This window comes from Hemicordylus capensis, chromosome 3 (genome assembly GCF_027244095.1).
Source record: "Hemicordylus capensis ecotype Gifberg chromosome 3, rHemCap1.1.pri, whole genome shotgun sequence".
Classification (NCBI taxonomy): domain Eukaryota; kingdom Metazoa; phylum Chordata; class Lepidosauria; order Squamata; family Cordylidae; genus Hemicordylus; species Hemicordylus capensis.
In genome coordinates this window covers 235,959,272-235,979,499 of record NC_069659.1, presented here as the reverse complement: position 1 = coordinate 235,979,499, position 20,228 = coordinate 235,959,272, and the positions used below count along the sequence as shown (strand labels likewise).

The following is a 20,228-nucleotide window of genomic DNA, read 5'->3' as shown; positions in this document are numbered from 1 at the left end:
CCCAGAAGCACATTGCAACAGGCATGCACATTAAATAGGTTTCCACTGTCACATATGCTTTACCTGTGTGACTCTCCCTTGCTGGATTGGGGTGTTTGTCTTAGCTTTTAAAATGCTTCATAAATCGTCTTGGTTACTTTTCAAATTAGCCTGTGATAGGAATATAGAAACCTGCCATATACTGAGTCAGACCATTGGTTCATCTAGCTCAGTATTGTCTATACAGACTGGCAAGGGCTTCTCCAAGGTTGTAGGCAGAAATCTCTCTCTGCCCTATCTTGGAGAAGCCAGGAAGGGAACTTAGGATCTTCTGCTTTTCCCAGAGCGGCTCTACCCCCTAAGGGGAATATCTTACAGCGCTCACACTTCTAGTCTCCCATTCATATGCAACCAGGGTGGACCCTGCTTAGCTAACGTCATGCTTGCTGCCACAAGGCCAGCTCTCTTCCCATAATGATAAAGGCTTACATTTTATTCCTTATCCCTCATAATACTTTTGTTTGAAAGAGGCAATAGCGACTGCCTGCCTGAAAGGCGATGAAACCAACATTTTGCAGTCTCCTAATTAAACTTTCAGATAATATGTTTTTTGCCAGGCATAAAATGGCAGTCAGTGCTGAAGCACCATGGGGAGCTATGCTGTGTCTTTGTATGGGGTCAGCCGTGGATTTGAATTGAAGACTGAGAGACGAAAGGCTCCCAGACCTCATGATCTTGCCTCCCCTGCTGTGCTCGCCTCACACCTCCTCATTAAAAGGATGCTAAACAGATTGAAAACTATACGTTGGGGCCACGAGTCCTAGAACATTTGGGCTGCTGGGGAGAATATTCAGAAGTTGGTGCAAGAAAATACAGGCAGGCAATTTGGAAGCCCTTCTTGCACTGAGGAGCTGATGGGTTCAATAGGGAGATATTTTCCAATTCGACTGAAGTGATATTTGGAATTGATGGAGGCAGAGAGCCACTGCTGGATCAATAACAGGGAAAGGAATGGATGGAAGCAAATTGTCCCTTCCTTCCACACTATAACTGCGGAGCTGCTGCAAAGCTGCTGCTTCTATCACCTGGATCTCCAGACCCCTAATGTTTGTTCATTAGTGGCATATAAGAGTCACTTGACACATTACATTTTAAAAAAAAAAATCTTGCAGCTAAGATGATCACATTGCCACCTAAAAATGGGAAGTGTGACTGTGACACACGTGTTTGAAAACATGCATTGTACAGGTATCGGCCCCATAGTTAGAAATTTTGTGGCAAGCAGGCCTAAAGGTGCATGGGGCGGGGGATGCAGCCAGAATATATAGGTATCCTGATTTGTGCAGTGTATATTTAATTGAATTAAATAGTAATAAAAAATTAAATTCCATACAGTTTAACAAGGGTCTAGTACTTGTCTGCTGTGCTAGTGCAGAGATGTCCCACCTGAGGCCTCCAGCTGTTCCTGAACTACAACTCTCAAATTGCAACTGGGGGTGATGGAAGTTGTAGTTCAGCAACACCTCGGGAGCCTCTGGTGGGCTATCCCTGTCCTAGTGTATTTGCCTTCCTTTGCCAGAACTCTGGAAGGTAGGAATGGGTTTGCTTCTGTGAGCAATGGGGTAGGCTACTGCTTGCACGCTTTTCCTTATCCAGGATGGTGTACTGGTTGGAGTGGGACTGGGAACATCTGCGGTCAAATTCCCTAATGGCACAATGGGGAAATGGCTTGACTACCAAGCCAGAGGTTGCCGGTTTGGATCCCCACTGGTATGTTTCCCAGACTATACATACTATATTTCCCAGACTATGGGAAACATGACCTATATTGGGCAGCAGCGATATAGGAAGATGCTGAAAGGCATCATCTCTTACTGCGTGGGAGGAGGCAATGGGAAACCCCTCCTGTATTCTACCAAAGAAAACCACAGGGCTTTGTGGGTGCCAGCTTACCTGTTCAAGGACCACTGTGAACTCAGGTCTTGATACTGGCTTGCTACCCAGCAAGGCAATATGTGAACCTGGGAACACATGAAGCTGCCTTATACTGAATCTCTGTTCAATCAGGCAGTGGTTCTCCAGGGTTTCTTTTCCCCAGCCCTGCCTGGAGATGCCAGGGACTGAACCTGGGACCTTCTGCATGTGCTCTACCACTGAACTACACACACATATAGTCAAGTGGAACTGTGACTGCAGCCTAGCCATGTTTCACTTCTCCACTGCTCAAAAACCTTTAAGCAGGCATGAAACGCTGAGGTGTGTGGTTGTGTGCAGCAGACCAGCCATTTCCTGCCCTGGTTCAGGAGTTCTTTTGCTGGACAGCTCCGTGAGGATGTTGGATTGAGCAAGAGTCGCTGTATGATTGGGTCATACAGTATGAAATGTAAAGATTCTGTACGTGTAGTGGAGCAGAGGGTATGTGCATGCACCTTCACAGCACACATGCCACATAATGTATGATGTGGGCATATATCTATGTGATTTCCATGACCCCTCTGTCTCCAAAAAGGGGTGGAAGGAGTCTGTAGACACAGCCCATTTGGTGAACAGATGCACATGCCTGCAGCCATATCCAGTGCAAGAGATGACTCCTGCAAATAATGCGTAGACTGAATACTTCTGAGTTGGGCTGTGAGGACTAATATCTGATGCTGTGCCCTGTTCCTGTTCTCTGGGACCATCTAGCTGGCCATAGCCAGAAAACAGAATGCTTTCTTAGAGGGATTCCTAGTGTAATTAGCACTGCAATGCCTTTTAAGCAAATTTCTGTAAAGGCAGTACTATGGCCTAGAGCAGGTTTTCTGAGGCATTGCATAAACAATAGTTTGCATAGATGTGGGCTCATGGTTGTCCTTTCTGTCTCTCCCCCGCTCCTCTGGTACATAAATTCCTTCTCCCTTCTATAGTTTCCTTTGACCATGGTATAGTATTGTGAACATGATTAATCTTGCCAGGGTTGCACTTGTAACCATGGTTTCAAATGGTGTTTTGGAGTGAAGTTACAAAACATTCTTATGAGGGAAGCCTGGTTAGCTTTAATTGTGTTAATGCCTGATGCTGATATAGCATTAAAGCAGGGGTTCCCAACCTATGATAGGAGTTCTTGGAATACACCCTTGATCATCCTCAGCCACAATGGCCTTTGGCCATCATGGGATGCAGAGTCTGGAATCCCTGCTCTTAAACATGGTGACAGCAAATTATGGAGAGGAGGGAGAAATACACATAAGTGAGGGAGGAGGGAGGGAAAGGGCCTAAGAGACCTACAGATTTGCAAACCACAGTTTGCACATTGCTCAGTTACATCTGCCTTTGTCTTGAAGGTTAATGACAAACAGAACTATGTTTGATGAATGAATAAATAAAATAAACTCTGGCTTTTCTGTGGCTTTCTCCTCAATGGTTTGAGGGGGTACCTCCATTTTTCAGCTAATCTTTCAATTTATTTCAAAGAACAAGTGAGCAACTGCACAGTTCCTGGTAGCATTCCTCTTGCTCAGTTAAACAGAGCTGAAGAGGTGAAGTGACCTAAGGTTCCTATTTGTCTTCTGCCCCTGTGAAATCTGCCTGCCCTTGGAAGGCCAACATCTGTTGCTAGCAGCGTCTGTAAGCCAAACACTATGATAGGACCGATTCATCTGGAAGGGAACAAGATACGCTGTTGGTGTGGTTTGGGGCCTGAGATCTCCTTGATGAGAGGGAGAGAGAACTGAACCATTCAGTGAGTGACAGCCTTTTATGCCACTCAGTGTTTTCTCCCTATCTCTTCTTTCTGCTTACCTCATTTCCCCAGCTCCTACTACAATAAGATCTTGGCTGCCAGCTTCTGAAGAGCTCAGCTCCGCACTGTCTATGATGGGACATTTTTCTCTGGCCCTCGGTTAATTGCCATTTTATTTATAGTAACAAGAATATCATCAGCGTTTGCTGCTTGTCTTGCACAAAGAAAACATTGCCTGGTTTTATTTTTAACGTTATCCTGTGCCAACATATTTCTTGGGAGGAAAAAAAAGGGAGGAAAAAGTAGATTTCTCTTGTGTAGTCGTCAAAGTCTTCCACACAACATCTTCTTGTAATCAGCCTTGTAAAAGAGGCCAAATTTATTACCCTCCGATTGCAGGTGGGGTGGGGGGAGCATGCTGAAGCTGAAGGAGACAATCTGCTAAGGCTACTTCATGAATTCATCACAGAGCTGAGATTTAAACCTGGGGCTTCCAGCACTCACACTCTTAACCAGGGCCGGACTGGGGACACTGAGAGGGCGGTGGAATGTATGTGGGGAGGGTGCCATGTTTTGAGCAGAATAGGTAATTAAGGGTGAGAGTTGGGGCGCAGGGTCGCAGCGCAGGTAGGGCGCACCGGGAATACGCCCTGTGGGCCAGCCTGAGCCTGCATTAACTGAGTGTTATGGCATACATGGAGCTCCCAACAAAACAGAGGGTCTTGAATCTGTTTTCCCCCCTTCCATGTAATGTTCAGTGCAACTTACCACTTCCCATGATGTCATCATACTTTGACTTTCTCTACCCCCACTTCCATTCATTGGCTGCCAATGGCAAGAGCAGCCAGTGGATGGAGCTTGAGCTCAGTGGCAGAGCAGTTGCTTTGCACCCAGAGATGACCCATGTTCAATCCCAGGCATCTCCAGGTAGGGCTGGGGAAAAGTCCCCTCTTGGACATCTTGGGATATGGACACATTTGGAAAGAGTGGGAGACACTCCTTCTGTTTCTTATCCTATACTGAATGGCAGTGGAAATGTTGGTTTGTTGGTTTGTTTGTTAGGTTTTTATGCCGCTTCACCCACATGGCTCTATTTGTTTGTTTGTCAGATTTGTACACCGCCCCAAACTTTCATCTCTGGGTGGTTAACAAAAATAAAACAAGTTAAAAACATACACAAAGATCTTAAAACAATTTAGGCAATCTAAAATTTAAAAAAAAAAGATTAAAACTTAAAAATGTAAAAAGCTGAAAAGGCTTGGGTAAAGAGGTGGGTTTTCAAGTGCTTTTAAAAAAATTGTTAGAGATGGGGAGGATCGTATTTCAGTAGGGAGCCCATTCCACAGTCTCGGGGCAGCAACCAAGAAGGCCCGTCCCTATGTGGCCACCAGGTGAGCTGGCAACAAATGGAGATGGAGCTCTCCAGATGATCTCAGTGAGGCTCATTATGAAGAAGATGTTCTCTTAAATACGCAGGGCCTAAGCCTTTTAGGGCTTTATAGGTTATAGCAAGGCAGTTTACAAATATAAAAACAGATTTAAAAAGCAAATAACTCATTAAAACTAGTTTAAAATAATTTCAGTGCTCACTAAAGGCCAAGCTAAAAAGATATGGTTTTAGGCCTCTTTTAAAGGCTGCTAAAACTCTTAAGCCTCTAATACCCATAGGGAGAGCATGCCAGAGCCCAGGAGCAGCTACAGAAAAGGCCCAATCCCGAGTCGCCGCCAGGAGAGCTGGCGGCAGCCGGAGATGGACCTCTCCTGATGACCTTAAAGTGCAGTGGGCACTCCCAAGCTACATAGAAGCACTCCCAAGCTACATACCTGTTTCTTTGGGGGGGGGTGCAACCCCGTCCAGAACAGGAAGTTCTTCACATCTCTTGAATTATGACCCCTCACCATTAGTAACTCTGTCTTGCTTGGATTTAACTTCAATTTATTATCCTTCATCCATTCCATTACTACCTGAAGGCAGGCATTTAGGGAAGCTATGCCATTTCATGATGATGATGTCATGGAGAAATAGATTTGGGTGTCAGCAGCATATTGATAACACCCTGCTCCAAATCCCCTGATTATCTCAACCATGCAGATTTTAAAAAGCATTGGGGATATGATGGAGCCTTGAGGGATACCATACAATAGCTCTCATTTCACAGAACAACTATCCATCTGAAAATCTGCCCGAGAGAAAGGACCAGAACCACTGCAAAGCAGTACCCTCAATTCCCAAATCCCTCAGATGATTCAGAAGGATCCCATGGTCAATGGTATCGATAGCCACAGAGAGAGAGAGCCAAAATAACTAGCAGAGTCACACTCCCTCTGTCGATTCCTTGGTATAGATCATCCATCAGGACAACCAAAGCTGTCTCAACCCTGTAGCTCATTCTAAAGCCAGTTTGAAATGGGTCTAGATAATCAGTATCCTCCAAAACTACCTGGAGTTGGTCAGCCATCACCTTCTCAATCACCTTGCCCAACCAAGGGAGGTTGGAGACTGGCCTATCATTACCCAGGGCTCTAGGGCAGGTTTTAAAAGTAAACGTCTCACAATTGCCTCCTTCAGACATGGAAGCATCCTGCTCTCCCTCAATGAGGCATTTATGATGTCGGCCATCTCTCCCTACTAGATGATATAAGCCATTTGGGGCACAGATTCAGAGGACAGGTGGTAGCCCAAACACCTCCAAGAAGCTTGTCCACAACCTCAGGAGTCACAAATTGAAATTGATCCATTCTAGTCAAACAAAAGGAGTTACTGGACACCCCTACTATTGACTCTGCAGTAATGGTAGAGTCCATGTTGGCCCAAATCTGAGAAATTTAATATACAAAAAGGTTATTAAAGGCATCACAGCAGGATGATGAAGACTCCAGATTCAAGTTTAGAGAGGACAGAACTTGAGTCAATCCCCTCACAATTCTGCCAAGCCGATTTCTGAATATTAGTCTGAAAACCTGGAGAGTTGCTGCTAGACCTAGTAGACCATCTGGACCTCGAATAGTCAGACTCCGTATAAAGCAGCTTCCTATGTAGACCTTATGAAGACGAGAAAACTTGCAGCACACCACAATGCATTTCATTAGATGTTGCTGCTGAGAGAGAGAGAACTAGACACGGGGGAACCATTTCCAGTGGCCGCCCCATGCTTATTGTAATATCTAGTTCCATCCCTTACGTCCTATATTTACACCACCAGCTCTAAGATGAAACCAACCTAGAATCTAAAGACTGGGAAATGTTTGAGCTCCTGGGATGTGCTCCATGACTCTCTTGCTCAGCAAACATGCTTGTCTTTAGTACTGCCAAGGTTAGTCACAGTCTCCTTCAGTAGTCTGGTCTCCCGAGGGAGCTGCTGTCTCGAGTGACCTATGCTGTCGACTCCCTTCTCTCCCACCCCCACCGCCACCACTTCTCCTCTAGAAAGAGCATGACACAAGCAAGAGTGCTGACTAGAAAAGGTTTATTTAATAAATGCAAACAATCCAAAGATCATCCTCCTTTCAAAGCACTGGAAAGCATTTGAAGGAGCCTATTTGCAGCTGTGAATTGGGGATGATTCACTCACATACAAATAAATTAGATTAAATATACTCTAGGTACCAAAGTGACATATGCCGAAAGTGTATCCATGGAATACGATATTATGGAGGTGATGGGTTGTGTGGTGGGGGTGGGGAGACAAAACCACAGCAAGGTTCCAAATTCTGTTCTTGGATCTATATGAGATTAAATTGCGAAACCAAACCAAACAAAAAACCAAACCCAGATCCTGATCCTGATCCAGCTGTGTATAGTTACATGTGATGAGCAGTTGTGCCAGAATGTGGCTGGGGATGTGCCCATGCACATCCAGTTAAAAGTAAAGCAGTGTGGATAGAAGGTTCCTACTTTCAGATGTATGATCTGGACAGTGGCACACATCCAGAAGCTGGATCTCCTTCCTTTGACTGGAGCAAGTGTATTTCAAGAATTGTGGTTGTAGTTTTTGGTATAACTTGTAAAATAGCCAGAATGCCAAAAGGCATTCATCAGAAAATGCCTTCCTGATGAATGCTTGCATGTTGTGTGAGATATCCTGGGACGGAGAGGGAAAATGGTCCTTCCTAATTGGTAAAGTGATATGAAAGTTCTGATGTGGTGCGATATTCAAGTGACTGGCTGATACAGCAGGGATGAGCATGCCCATGTGGCTCCGTCTTAATAGCTGCAGTTTAGCATATCAAGAGTTCCATTTTTATACATGTAAATGACAACTAGCACATGATTATGTCTTTGTGTGATGCAAGAATCACAGAATATTCATAATGTCCCAGTCTGGTTCCTCTTCTTGGGTGCTTACCTGAACTTTTGATGATTATAACTATGTATATCTTAGAGTTAATATGGTTGGTGTTGTTAGCTATGATTATTCTGCCTTCCCCAGTTGCTTAACTGCCAATGCAACCATGACTAAACTGGAGTTTGTCATGTGGCATGGAGAATTGTTACAACTTCTGGCAGAGGTGGAAAACTAGCTATTTGCATGTGCTAATTTTATTGTTTTAAATGCATGCTGTTTTAAAATTGCCCATTGCCCAGCATGATGACATCTGAGTTTAAAAGAAACCCTGTGTGTGTGTGTGTGTGTGTGTGTGTGTGTGTGTGTGTGGGGTGACCTTTTAAAATGGCCAAGTGGCAACACTTATGGAATGCGAATTCCCTAGCAGTGGTACAGTTGGCTCTTAGGTTCCACTTCTCTGTATCCTCCTGATGCTATTTCTCAAGCAATCTGATCAGTAGCTCTGAAATTTGGATGTATGTATGTATGTGTCTTGTCTGTCTAATTTGTGTCCCAGCTTTCCTATAAGAAACATGGAACAGCATGTAGAATGCTATCCCATTTACTGCTGGGGAAAGACAGGGTCTTCTTGTTAGTGATGCCACCACTTTGGAGCATCCTGCCCAGAGAGATTTGGCAAGCCTGACTGCCTTTTAGATGAGCAGTAAATGCTGTTCTTTTTGCAAAACCTTTCCTGATGTATTGTTTTAATCAGCTGGAAGGGGATTCATTGGTTGTGCATTAGTGCTGCTGATTTTGTCTTCGTAATTGTTTAATTGATTTTTTAAAAAGTTGTTTTTGTTTTACTGTATTAGAAATCCGTGTGTGTGTGTGTGTGTGTGTGTGTGTGTGTGTGTGTGTGTGTGTGTTAGCCCCTTTGGAGTATTTGAAATGGCGATGTAAATTCCAATAATGAAAAGAGGACTGGTCCAAGATGATCCGATGCATTCCCGAATGGGTCTTTTGAACCGAAATCTCCTTGATCCACGTCCGCTGGTTCTGCAAGCAGCAGCCTCCATCCTCTCAGCCCTCCCAGCACCGAGCCTTTCCTCTCCCTCCCTGCTTTCACAAGCAATCCCAAAGCGGCAGGTGGCTCCACAGCATATCAGCGCCACCATCTCCCATGTGAAGCTTCATTGGCTCACTTGGCAGGGCTGCTGCAGAGTGGCCGGGTGCCAGCTCTTGACAATGTGCTGTTTCCTTTGGGGCTGGGTGGAGGGGGAGGGAGGGAGAGAGAGAGAGAGAGAGAGCGCGGAAGGGAGAGACATTGTTCTGCTTTGTATTCTCCCTTCGGTCGGTGCTATTGAAAACGTCCCCAGCAGGAGTCAAACGGGTTGGAAGTCTCGAGCCGAGAATACATTTGTTGTTTTTCCTCCTGGCTTGGAATTGCCAGCCCCACAAAGAGCTGGGGTGGCAGATGGGACGCACAATGCCTTTGACTTGGAGCCGAGCTGTGGCGGAGGCGGCGTGGCTTCTGCCACCTTCAGGGACCCTCCTTGCCTCATAGCTTGGAGCTCCAGCTGTGCGGAAAAACCAGGCTGGGGGGGGGGCGAGGGAGGGAGGGAGGGAGAGGCTGGAGAACACAGGCCGAGGCATTTCAAGAGGCAGGCAGCCAGTAGGTGAAGGGCTATTACAGAGGTGCACGCACAGGGAGATGAATGGCCTTGACAGAGAGTCCCACCCAAGAAGGAAAGGAGAGAGGAACAGATGATGGATGAGGGAGGCTGGTTGGTAGGAAATGGCAGCACCATTCCAAGTCTGAGCCTGCCTGGAGCGTGGCAGGAGGTGGCGCTGGCACTGGAGGGTGGCTGTTGCTGATCTCCATGTATCCATTCATCTTCGCCAGGGGTGGCCTCTTACGCCACCATCCAGCCCTTGTACCAATTTTATATGGCTCCTGGCAGCCCTGCCCAATGGAAATAAAGAGAATGAAAAAGACTCGCGGCTTAGGACGGAGACATCTTCCTTTTACGGCTTAGCTTAGGGGCTGAAGTGCATGCTTTGCCTGCAGCAGGTGCTAGTTTCAATGCCTGGCATCCTTATTTAAAGCAGGGTTCCCCAACCTTGAGTCCCCAGGTAGTGTTGGACTACAACTGCCATCACCCCAGGCCATACTGACTGAAGATCATGGGAGTTGTAGTCCAACAACATATGGGGGCCCAACATCGGGAGCTCCTGAGTTAAAGGCTATCGGGCAGCAGAGCTGTCAAAGATCTCTGCCTGGAATTTGGGAGGGCTACGGCCAGTCAGAATAGATAAGGCTGGGTTAGATGGGCCAATAGCCTGACTTGATATAAGGTGGCTCTCTGTGTATTCTTATGGCTGGCCCAGAGATCTCATCTGTAAGGAAAAGTAGGGGGGAGTTCCAATTGTGAGGAAGGACATCCCACACTTTAATGAGAGCGTGTGTGTGTGTGTGTGTGTGTGTGTGTGGCATTTTGCATGTGATCTGCGTGAACATTTTCACATAATGTTATCCAAGGAGATGGCCCAAGATATTGCGGCACCTGCTCACCACTCCTAGGGCTGCCTCACTGAGTGACTCTCACTGGGGGCCAGCTCCCTTTCAGAACCAACCCTCGCAAACTTTGAAAGTTGCACTGGAGGTGGAGGGAGGTTGCCAGCAGCCTCCTCTGCTCTCCTCACGCTTCCTGCAAGATTTGCAAGGTGTGTGAAGAGAGGGGCTTCTTTGCCGAGCTTGCAGGGGTCACATTGGACCAAAAGAGCAGCTCCTATGGCAGAAGCAGGGAGCAAGTAGCTGCCCTGCTGGCGTCCCAGCAATCCATCCCCTGAGGCAGTGGCCTCCCCTTGCTGCATGAAAGGGCTGCCCTGATGTTACGTCCTACCCTGATGTGTGCAGGAGCTCCTAAGTGGTGACGGCTTTCTGCCTCTGCATCTCCATCTTTTAAATACGGAAATGGGTCATTAGTAAGGAAGTAGATTTGTGCGAACTGCTGCCTAAAAAACAGAGTGTTCCCTGGTAATGCAGAAGTTAAGCTATCCTTGAACTAAAACAAGCAAGTTTCCAGTGCCTATTGGTTAACATCGCTTCTGTTTCCCCATGAGACTGGCATTTGTTTATGTGAAATTGCATACATGCACGTGTGAACTAATCATGGGCAACTCCCAGTTTAACAAGTGAATCACTGGAAATCACATTTTGAAGTGAAATGGAATGAAGTGAAGTGAAAAAAATTCTGTGTAGTATGTGATCTTGTGATGGGTTATTCGCACATGCAAATTATCAGCTGCTGCTGCTGCCATGAAGCTGCATGCAAGAACAGGCCCTATGAGAGCAGTGCATCAATGAAATGAGCCATCTATGAAGATTTTGGAATTGCTCCCCACCCACAAACATACTTGGAGATTGGGGTAGGCATTTGTAGTGGGCGCTTTGGTATGTTCCAGTATATTTGACTTGTGGTTGGATTAGATCAATCGATGGCGTCTCTGTGCCATAATTGGCTTACAGTGATATGGTTTATAAAATGGTTGACCAGGCATCAGTAGCTTTGTGGACTGCAAGGCTGGAACAGAACCACAATCACACCAAGTGGTCTTTATTACTCCTGGTGAAATTGTGCCACTAATTGTGTTAGCTCCTCTAATTGTAGAGTAATTATAACTTTCTATAGAATCATAGGGCAAAGGTTTATGTCACCAAGAAGGAATTATACATCTATTATTCCCTTCCCACTTGTATTACTTGGTTGTATGAACAGAAGCTGTGACCACCAAAAAACCTTTTGAAAAAGAGCATGGATGAATCAGTATGGGCAGTATTTAACTTTAGATTATTGACCTCATACATATCCGTTCCCCTGATACTTTTCTAGTATACTCCTTTGTGAGTGCATTTCAAGGGAGTTCACATAACAGGCATGTACTGTACGAATACATACATATGACAAATATTTATATCCCGCTTTTCAACAAGAGTTCCCAAAGCAGTTGACATGGATATAAATAAATAAATAAAATGGCTCCCTGCCCCCAAAGGGCTCACAAACTTAAAAAGAGATATGTTAGACACCAGCAACAGCCACTGGGGGTGGATAGGGCCAGTTGCTCTCCCCCTGCTAAATAAAGAGAATCACCCCCTTAAAAAGGTACCTCTTTGCTCAGTTAGCAGGGTCATATTATTATGACTATCACCTACAAATAATCTTAATCACGTCCTTGTTTCAAGTTCTTATTTGCAGAGGCAAAGGGAAAATAATCAAGTGTGTGCATTGCTGGGAATGTCAGAATATAAAATATGATGCACAACTCCAGAGTAGCCTGCTGAGACTTTGCCGTTCATGCCCCATAAGCAATAGAAAACCTCTGGAGGGAGACGTCTCAGCTTAATAAATGCTCTGAATTATCAGCCCTTGTCGTGATTTATTTCCCTTACTATCCGAATCCACTGTTGCCATTGTTACAGGAAAATGACTTAATGGGTGCAGATTGGAAGGGTGGGGGAATGCATTAGTGGAGTGGTTAATAAAGCAGATCACTGCTGGGAAATGAATCCTGACATTACCAGGAATTTATACAAAGAAATAACGGTGGTTGCACGGCCTTGTCGGGATGAGCTGTAGCCTCTGTGTATTGCTGCTTCATATGTGGAGCTTCTAACTTATCTCTCTCTCTCTCTCCTTATTTCTGCTGCCCTTCTGCTGTGGCCTGCATTCTCCAGGAGGTTGAGGTTAGTATTGCTTTTTTTAAAAAATCTGGCTTCGTTTTATTATCACAAGACATCTGTATCTTCTGCGCTCTCCCCCCACCCCAGCTCTTTCGCCCTCGGCTTGGGCTTATTTTGAAGAACCTTTTGCGCCTGGGCTTGGCTGCCCGTGAGAACTGCCAGGATCCATGTGGGTCCCAGCAGTGCTGCGGCGCCAAACCCAGCGCTGAATCCCGGTTCTTAGTCTGGGTTCACAGAGCGAGCACATTGTTAACCCAGGCTCTGAGATCGTGTGTCAGCAATGCTGACACAGAGGCGAGTGCCTAGAGTGCCGATCTCCCAGGGAAATCCCCCCAATGCACTGCTCTCATCTTGTGGTAGCAAGCATGACGTGTCCCCTTAGTTAAGCAGGGTCTGCCCTGGTTGCCTATGAATGGGAGACTAGAAGTGTGAGCACTGGAAGATATCCCCCTCAGGGGATGGAGCCGCTCTGGGAAGAGCAGAAGGTTCCAAGTACCCTCCCTGGCTTCTCCAAGAGAGGGCTGAGAGAGATTCCTGTCTGCAGCCTTGGAGAAGCTGCTGCCAGTCTGCGTAGACAATACTGAGATAGATGGACCAATGGTCTGACTCAGTATATGGCAGCTTCCTAGGTTCCTTTTGTGGGATTTTCCCAGCCACCAGAACACCATACTAGCCACTGCCATGGCAATCATGTGCAGGATGGCGCAGCATGGCTGGGGCCTGTCCAGATTCTCTGTGGGGAAGGTAAGCTTAACCCTGGCTCCCCCCACCCACCCACGTAATCATGTGAAAGGCCCCTCTGGGTGGTTGAATTTGACTAATTTTTCATGAACCAATCATGTTGGGATGCGGCTAGTTCTTCAATGACCAATCATGCTTGAATGTGGCCAGTTCTACGTGGGGACATGTAGAATACATTTTTGTGGGGAGGAGATAAATGGGGGGGGTTGGGGGGGAGAACTCCTCAAACGCTTAGAAGGGGATCTGCACCCCTGGTCTGTCTGAAAATGAGCCACTGATGCTTGAAGTGGAACTCAGGCAATGCATAGCTGTCGTACTGAATTAAACCCAACTTCATTTTGAACTGTCCACATCAACATCAAGCAGTGGAATACCTTATAGCTGGATTAAGAGACTAGCGCTAACCTTTTGCTGGAGTATCATTTCATACTGTGTGTGGGGGGGGTTGAGGTATTTTTTAAAACTTCAGCACTTTCTCATATTAAAAAATACTCTTAGATGTAGAAAGTCAAACACAGAAATAAGCTAGAGGCCTTGCTTCCTGTGCCCAGGGGACTGTTGGGATTTGTTTCTTTTTATAGGATGGTAGGGGAAGCATTCAAATATGACTTACCTTCTACAGTTTGAAATGGTATACTCCAGCAAGACCTATAACAATTCTCCTGATCGCGTGGCTTGACTCTTGGCTGTTACAAGATGTCATTGAATCATAGGTTTGAATTAACCCTCAAGCAAGATCTCCCACATGGCTATGCCTCTCACATTGTGGCCTGGATTTATATTTGACCGGTATACATCTGGACTACACTGTGTTTTATAAGCAGAAAAAAGAACTGCTGGCAAGATGGCCGCAGAGTCACAGTATGTACGCCAGGCATTTACATTCCTTGTAATCCCATGTAGGGTGACCCCAACTATTTGAGTCATCCCAGAAGCAAATTTCACTGGGGCAAAAGACGGCTCCCACCTCATATCCTTTCTGTCTACCACTCGACGGCACACTTTACCTTTAAGGCTTGGCAGCACAGCTGGGGAGAGGCTTTGGACAGCAAGCTGCTCTTACCTCCTCATACCCTTTCCCCATTTTCCCATACTCTCTTTGAGATGAAGAGAGCTGGTCTTGTGGTAGCAAGCATGACTTGTCCCATTAGCTAGGCAGGGTCCACCCTGGTTGCATATGGAAGGGAGACTAGAAGTGTGAGCACTGTGAGATATTCCCCTCAGGGAATGGAGCTGCTCTGGGAAGAGCATCTCGGTTCAAAGTTCCCTCCCTGGCAGCATCTACAAGGTAGGGCTTAGAGAGATTCCTGCCTGCAGCCTTGGAGAAGCTGCTGCCAGTATGGGTAGACAATACTGAGCAAGATGGACCTATGGTCTGACTCAGTATATGGCATCTTCCTATGTTCCTATGAGATCAATGGGGCTTGACAAGCTTATAGACCAATGGTGGCCAACTTGAGGCTCTCCAGCTGTCATTAGACTACCATCATCCCCTGCCTCTATTACAGCTGGGGATGATGGGAGTTGTATTCCAACAACAGCTGGAAAGCTTCAGATTGGCCACCCCTGGTATTGACTGGAAGTATTAGTTCTTCTGTACTGCTGACATTTGTAGGTAAGAGAGAACACATTTTCCTTTGTGCTCCATTACAATCCTTAAGATCACATGAGAACTGGTGCTAACATTACCATAGCTGTCCTATTCATGCAAATGATGGCACAAGCCGTATAACGTCTGACCTGGAAGGCACTGCAGTGACGCCCATGTTTTAAAACGATGCATGTTACTGTTGTGCTCTTCTGTGTATGTGTGCTAGGTCCCACGTTACGCTGCTCACTCAGGTGGGCCATTCACACCCCAATGCGTTTGTACAGCTGGCCAAATGCATTCTGCACTGGCTCTCAGAATGTATGTCATGTCTGCACCCAAAGAGCATGTAGATGGAGACGTTTTTGGTGGCTGCAGAACTCTTTTCCTGCCAAACTCCTAGCGTTAGCATGTTCGTGAAACCCAGACAAATAGGCCCAGCCCCTGCTTGACAGACAAGTCTTTCCTTCTGTCACTTGACAGGCCCTGTCATTCATCATCATGGTGAGCTCACCAGTTACCATACCCTGGAAAACAAGCTACTTGGGTATGTGGTTACTTGCAATGGGAGCACATGGAGTACTCCCGCCAGGTCACTCTCATGTGGAAGCCGAAGGGGTAAAGTGGTCCATGTGAATCAGCCATGAGCCACAGCAGAGCGAGATGACAGTCCTCTTTCCTGAGGGCTTGAGCACTGAACCACTTTTGTTTTTCTGGCTGACAGAATGTGTTTATTTCTGACGGCCTAATGCTTTAAAGCAGAAAATGGTTCCATTGATTGCAGCTAACGTTTGGTTGCTTGCCAGATTTGGAAGCTGTAAAAAACAAGTCAGAATGATGAGGGCTAGGAGAGATGGCCTGGTTTGGTGGCACTCTTGGATTTGGGTACCAGTCCTTTTGCAGAGTAAACCTAAGCCAAGTCCCCTAAAGTGGGCGTTGGCAGACTTAAGCCTTGTCCTTTCTTTTCCTTATCCCTGAAGTCCAGCAACTAGAGTTGAGTACAAAAGCAAAGACCTAAGTTCAAATCCCCACTTTGCCCATGAAGCTTACTGGATAAGCTTGGGCCACTCTGTCTGTCTCTCTCAACCTGACCTACTTTACAGGGTTGTTCTGAGGATAAATAAAATATGTCACTCTGAGCAACTTAGAGGCAGGGTAGGGTGTAATTGTAGGTTCTGTTTTTATAATTTTGCATTTTAAATAAGGTATTAATAAAAATAAACACTAAACTATTTTGGACTGATTTGTTTTTAATTGTGCTTTATTTTTGCTGGATTTTAAAACTGTTGCACACTGCCCCGAGATTTATATATTAGGCAGTTTATAAATGTAATAAAAAGACAAACAAGTACAGATCTTCATCAGAATTACTACAGAGCAGGGATTCTAACAGCCTGGTTTGGAGGGGGAGAAAGCCTTTTTTTGACATTGCTTTTGTTAAACATGTGGGAATCAAACTCTTGATAAATCTACTGCAAATCATCCAGTAATCTGCCAGTCGATCCTGATCTTCCTTCTGCTCTGCTCTAGTGCTTGGCCCACCCATTTCAATAGTTGTGTAATGGAGGGGATTTTAGATTATTCAGCTTTTCTTACTCATCAATCAATCAAGTATTATATTCCGTTGTTTATATTCCACCCATTATCCAAGGAGCTCAAGGTAGCACCAGGGCCTTTTTAGGAATCTGAGAGGCCCTGGGGCAGAATGTTCATTTGAGGCCCCCTTGAGTGACACTATGCAATCTTACGCATTGTTAGAATGTAGTATTAGAATGCTGTTGTGCAAGCACAAAAATTTCACAAGCGGAGATGCATTTATATATATATATATATATATATATATATATATATATATATATATATATCCCCCTTGAGTGACACTATGCAATCTTATGCATGTGTTAGAATGTAGTATTAGAATACTGTTGTGCAAGCACAAAAATTTCACAAGCGGAGAGAGAGAGAGAGAGAGAGAGAGAGAGAGAGAGAGAGATAGGTTGTGCAACCTATTAGCCCAGTTTGTGTAGCAACACAATAGTACTTTGCACAACTGCGCAAATGTTATGTTTCACTACTTGTGTCAGCCACTGCAGCCTGTGTCAATGTAATAATCCAAAATACTGAAATAACTCTTGATCCTGGGATTATATTTTAACTGATTGGTTTTATGTCCTTGAATGAAAAGGATCAGTCTGATCATTTCCAATACTGAACCATATTTTGAATGGGGGTGCCTACATGTGTGAGGCCCAAGGCAATTTCCTCTCCACAAAAGGCCCTGGGTAGCATGCACCCTCCCATCTCCCTGCTATTTGTATTTCACGGCAGTGTTGTGAGATTTGTTAGACTGAGAGAAAATAAGTAGTTCTGGTAAGAACTAACTTGTGCCTCAAATGTTCACGCATCCATCATCTTGAATTGGGTTAGATGGTATTATTACAAACTACACTCTTGAGCCGTCCCTATGTGTCCCTACAGCTGTAACAAACTTGGTTCAAAATCAGTTAGGGCGGTTTACAAGTTAGCCCAGTTATGACTCAAATGTTCACATGTCCGATTTCTTGAATTGAGGTGGATGGCATCATCACAAACTATGCCATTGAAATGTCCCTATGTGTCACTCACTATACCTGTACCAAATTCGGTTCAAATTGGTTAGAGGGTCCACAAGTTAGCCCACTTGTGCCTCAAACATTCACACGCCTGCCATCTTGAATCGGGGTGGATGACATCATCACAGACTACACCATTTTGAGGTATCTCTATGTGTCCATACAACCATACCCAATTTGATCCAGGCACTGAGGAGTTGATGGGGGGACACACAGATGGACACAGAATGTTGGATGGTCTCATAAGTTTACTTTCCTTATGGAAAGTAGGCTGAAAAAATGACTGGCCCAAGATCACCAAATGAGCTTAATGGCTGGGAAAGGGGGTTGAACCTGGGTCTCTTCAGTTCTAGGCCAGCCATCTAAATAGCTACTACCACACCATAGTGGCTCTTCCTTCTGAAGTAGTTCAGCTTTCTTGCAAATCAGAACAGAGAGAATAAACCCAACACATAAGCCCGATGCAGACATGTCTGCGTGGAGGGTCGATACATGCCAGCATCCCAGCTTGCCATGTTTTGTGCACCAACACATTCACTGGCCTCATGCATCACCGCGTTCAGTGCTTGTCTGCAGAGGGCTAAATGCAGGGAGGGTTTCTCCCCACAATTCAGAACCTTAGATCCTCCTGACATGTCAGCCCTCTATGGAGGGTTTCATTCTTGATTCATTGGTACCTATGGAGTCCTTTTCCTGGACCTCAAGACATCAAGGCATCACTGCTGTTGTTGCATCCTTTGTATAATGGTATGTGTATGGCTTGATTAGCCTGGAGCTCTGAGCATCTGGATTTTTACAGCTGACATTTTCTCTTGTCTAAACTGTTCGTGCATTCTCTCTTTTTCTTCTCCCTAATAGGATGACTACATCAAGAGCTGGGAGGATAATCAGCCGGTTGATGAAGGTAACTTTTCTTCTGATTGAGTTTACCTTTAAAGGACTTTAGGCTGCTGCGGGGAAATGTCTGAGGTCTGGTTAGCACAAAGGGTTTTCAAACAGGATAATGCCTTTGACTTGCAGTCATCTGTTTTGAAAATGTTCAGAAATTGATGCAACCCAAGATTATCATGCTAAATTAAAGGCAAGTTTGAAGAGGAACATGCTTTTCTGTTTCAATCTTATTAGCTACCAAAATATGTGGTAGCTATTCAGAAACCACAACTGTCCTTCTGCTTAAAGGCTATTATCTTCATTCTTATCTTCGATTCCGTTAGTACAGGGATTCCCAACCTGTGGTACTCCACATGTTGCTGAACTACAACTCCCATCATCCCCAGCTACAATTTATTGCAGAAGCATCTGCATACAATTTATTCCAGCAACACCTGGAATACCACAGGTTGGCAACCCTTGCCTTAGCAGAATGATGGAACTTTGGAATCGGTATAGAGTCGAGCTATAGTAACTTCCTCTCATATACCGTCTACCCACTAATGCTTATTCTAAAAAATAATTTGATCTGTGACTTGAGCATAGGTTTTCCTAACAACAGATAATTCAGTGGATTGGGCTGCCTATGTCCTCAGTCAATTTATTTTACAGTGAATTCTTATGATCTTCCAGGTGTTTTATTTATTTATTTATTTATTTATTTGATCTGTTAACTAAGATTGTTGCTCGCCAGTAAGTAGAACTGATTTTGCTTAAGTGAGTGATGAAATAAGTCTGCTTTCCATGTTTGTGGAGGTTGTACATTTAAATGTTTCCTTTGCCATTTAATTGCTGGTAAAGTAGAGTAAAGTGTGCTGTCAAGTCGATTTTGACTCCTGGCATCCACAGAGCCCTGTGGTTTTCTTTGATAGAATACAGGAGGGGTTTACTATTGCCTCCTCCTGCAAATTGCTGGTAATTCATTCATTCATTCATTCATTCATTCTATTTCTATACCGCCCTTCCAAAAATAACAAATAAATAAGATAAACAAAATGGCTCCCTGTCCCCAAAGGGCTCACAGTCTAAAAAGAAACATAAGATAGACACCAGCAACAGTCACTGGAGGTACTGTGCTGGGGGGTGGATAGGGCCAGTTACTCTCCCCCTGCTAAATAAAGAGAATCACCACATTAAAAGGTGCCTCTTTGCCAAGTTAGCAGGTAGCAACCAATAAGTAATTAGAGTTGTGGTTTCACAGTCAATTTGCCCAAAAATATTGGATGGATATATAATGTTATAAGGGAGGAGTTTATGGGGCAGAAGCAAAGATCTGAGCTTTTTGAAAATATCCAAATCACAACAAGTGGAGGGGGCAGGACCAAAGCTCAGTCATGCAGGAAGTGTAATAGACTAGTAGATCATATGATCTGCACAGGCCATGTTTCAGGGTTTTCTCTGTGACATCTGTGGCTCTTTGAAAACAGTTGAATCATGATGTGTTAGCTCAGAGCAGGCAGGACCTTCTCTGTGGTGGCACTGCATTGTGGAACAGCTTTGCTTGGAAAGCCCATATGGCCACTTCTCCAGGGAATTCTAAATAGGTTTTAAGGAACCTGCTGCTAAGGTGTTTTAACTTAAGCCCTGTTCGCATAGTATGTTGTACGAGTATATACAAGTCTGTACACTTGTTTATGTTTTTGGG

The 20,228-nt window shown here is 45.0% G+C and overlaps 1 protein-coding gene across 1 annotated transcript in view; it reads left to right on the top strand.

Moving 5' to 3' along the window:
• SPOCK2 (SPARC (osteonectin), cwcv and kazal like domains proteoglycan 2) overlaps positions 1–20,228 on the top strand; it is a 98,687-nt gene that overhangs the window by 43,407 nt on the left and 35,052 nt on the right. The window contains exon 2 of the mRNA XM_053307418.1: positions 18,512–18,557. Coding sequence (XP_053163393.1) covers positions 18,512–18,557 — 46 coding nt within the window. The remainder of the gene's footprint in view (positions 1–18,511; positions 18,558–20,228) is intronic.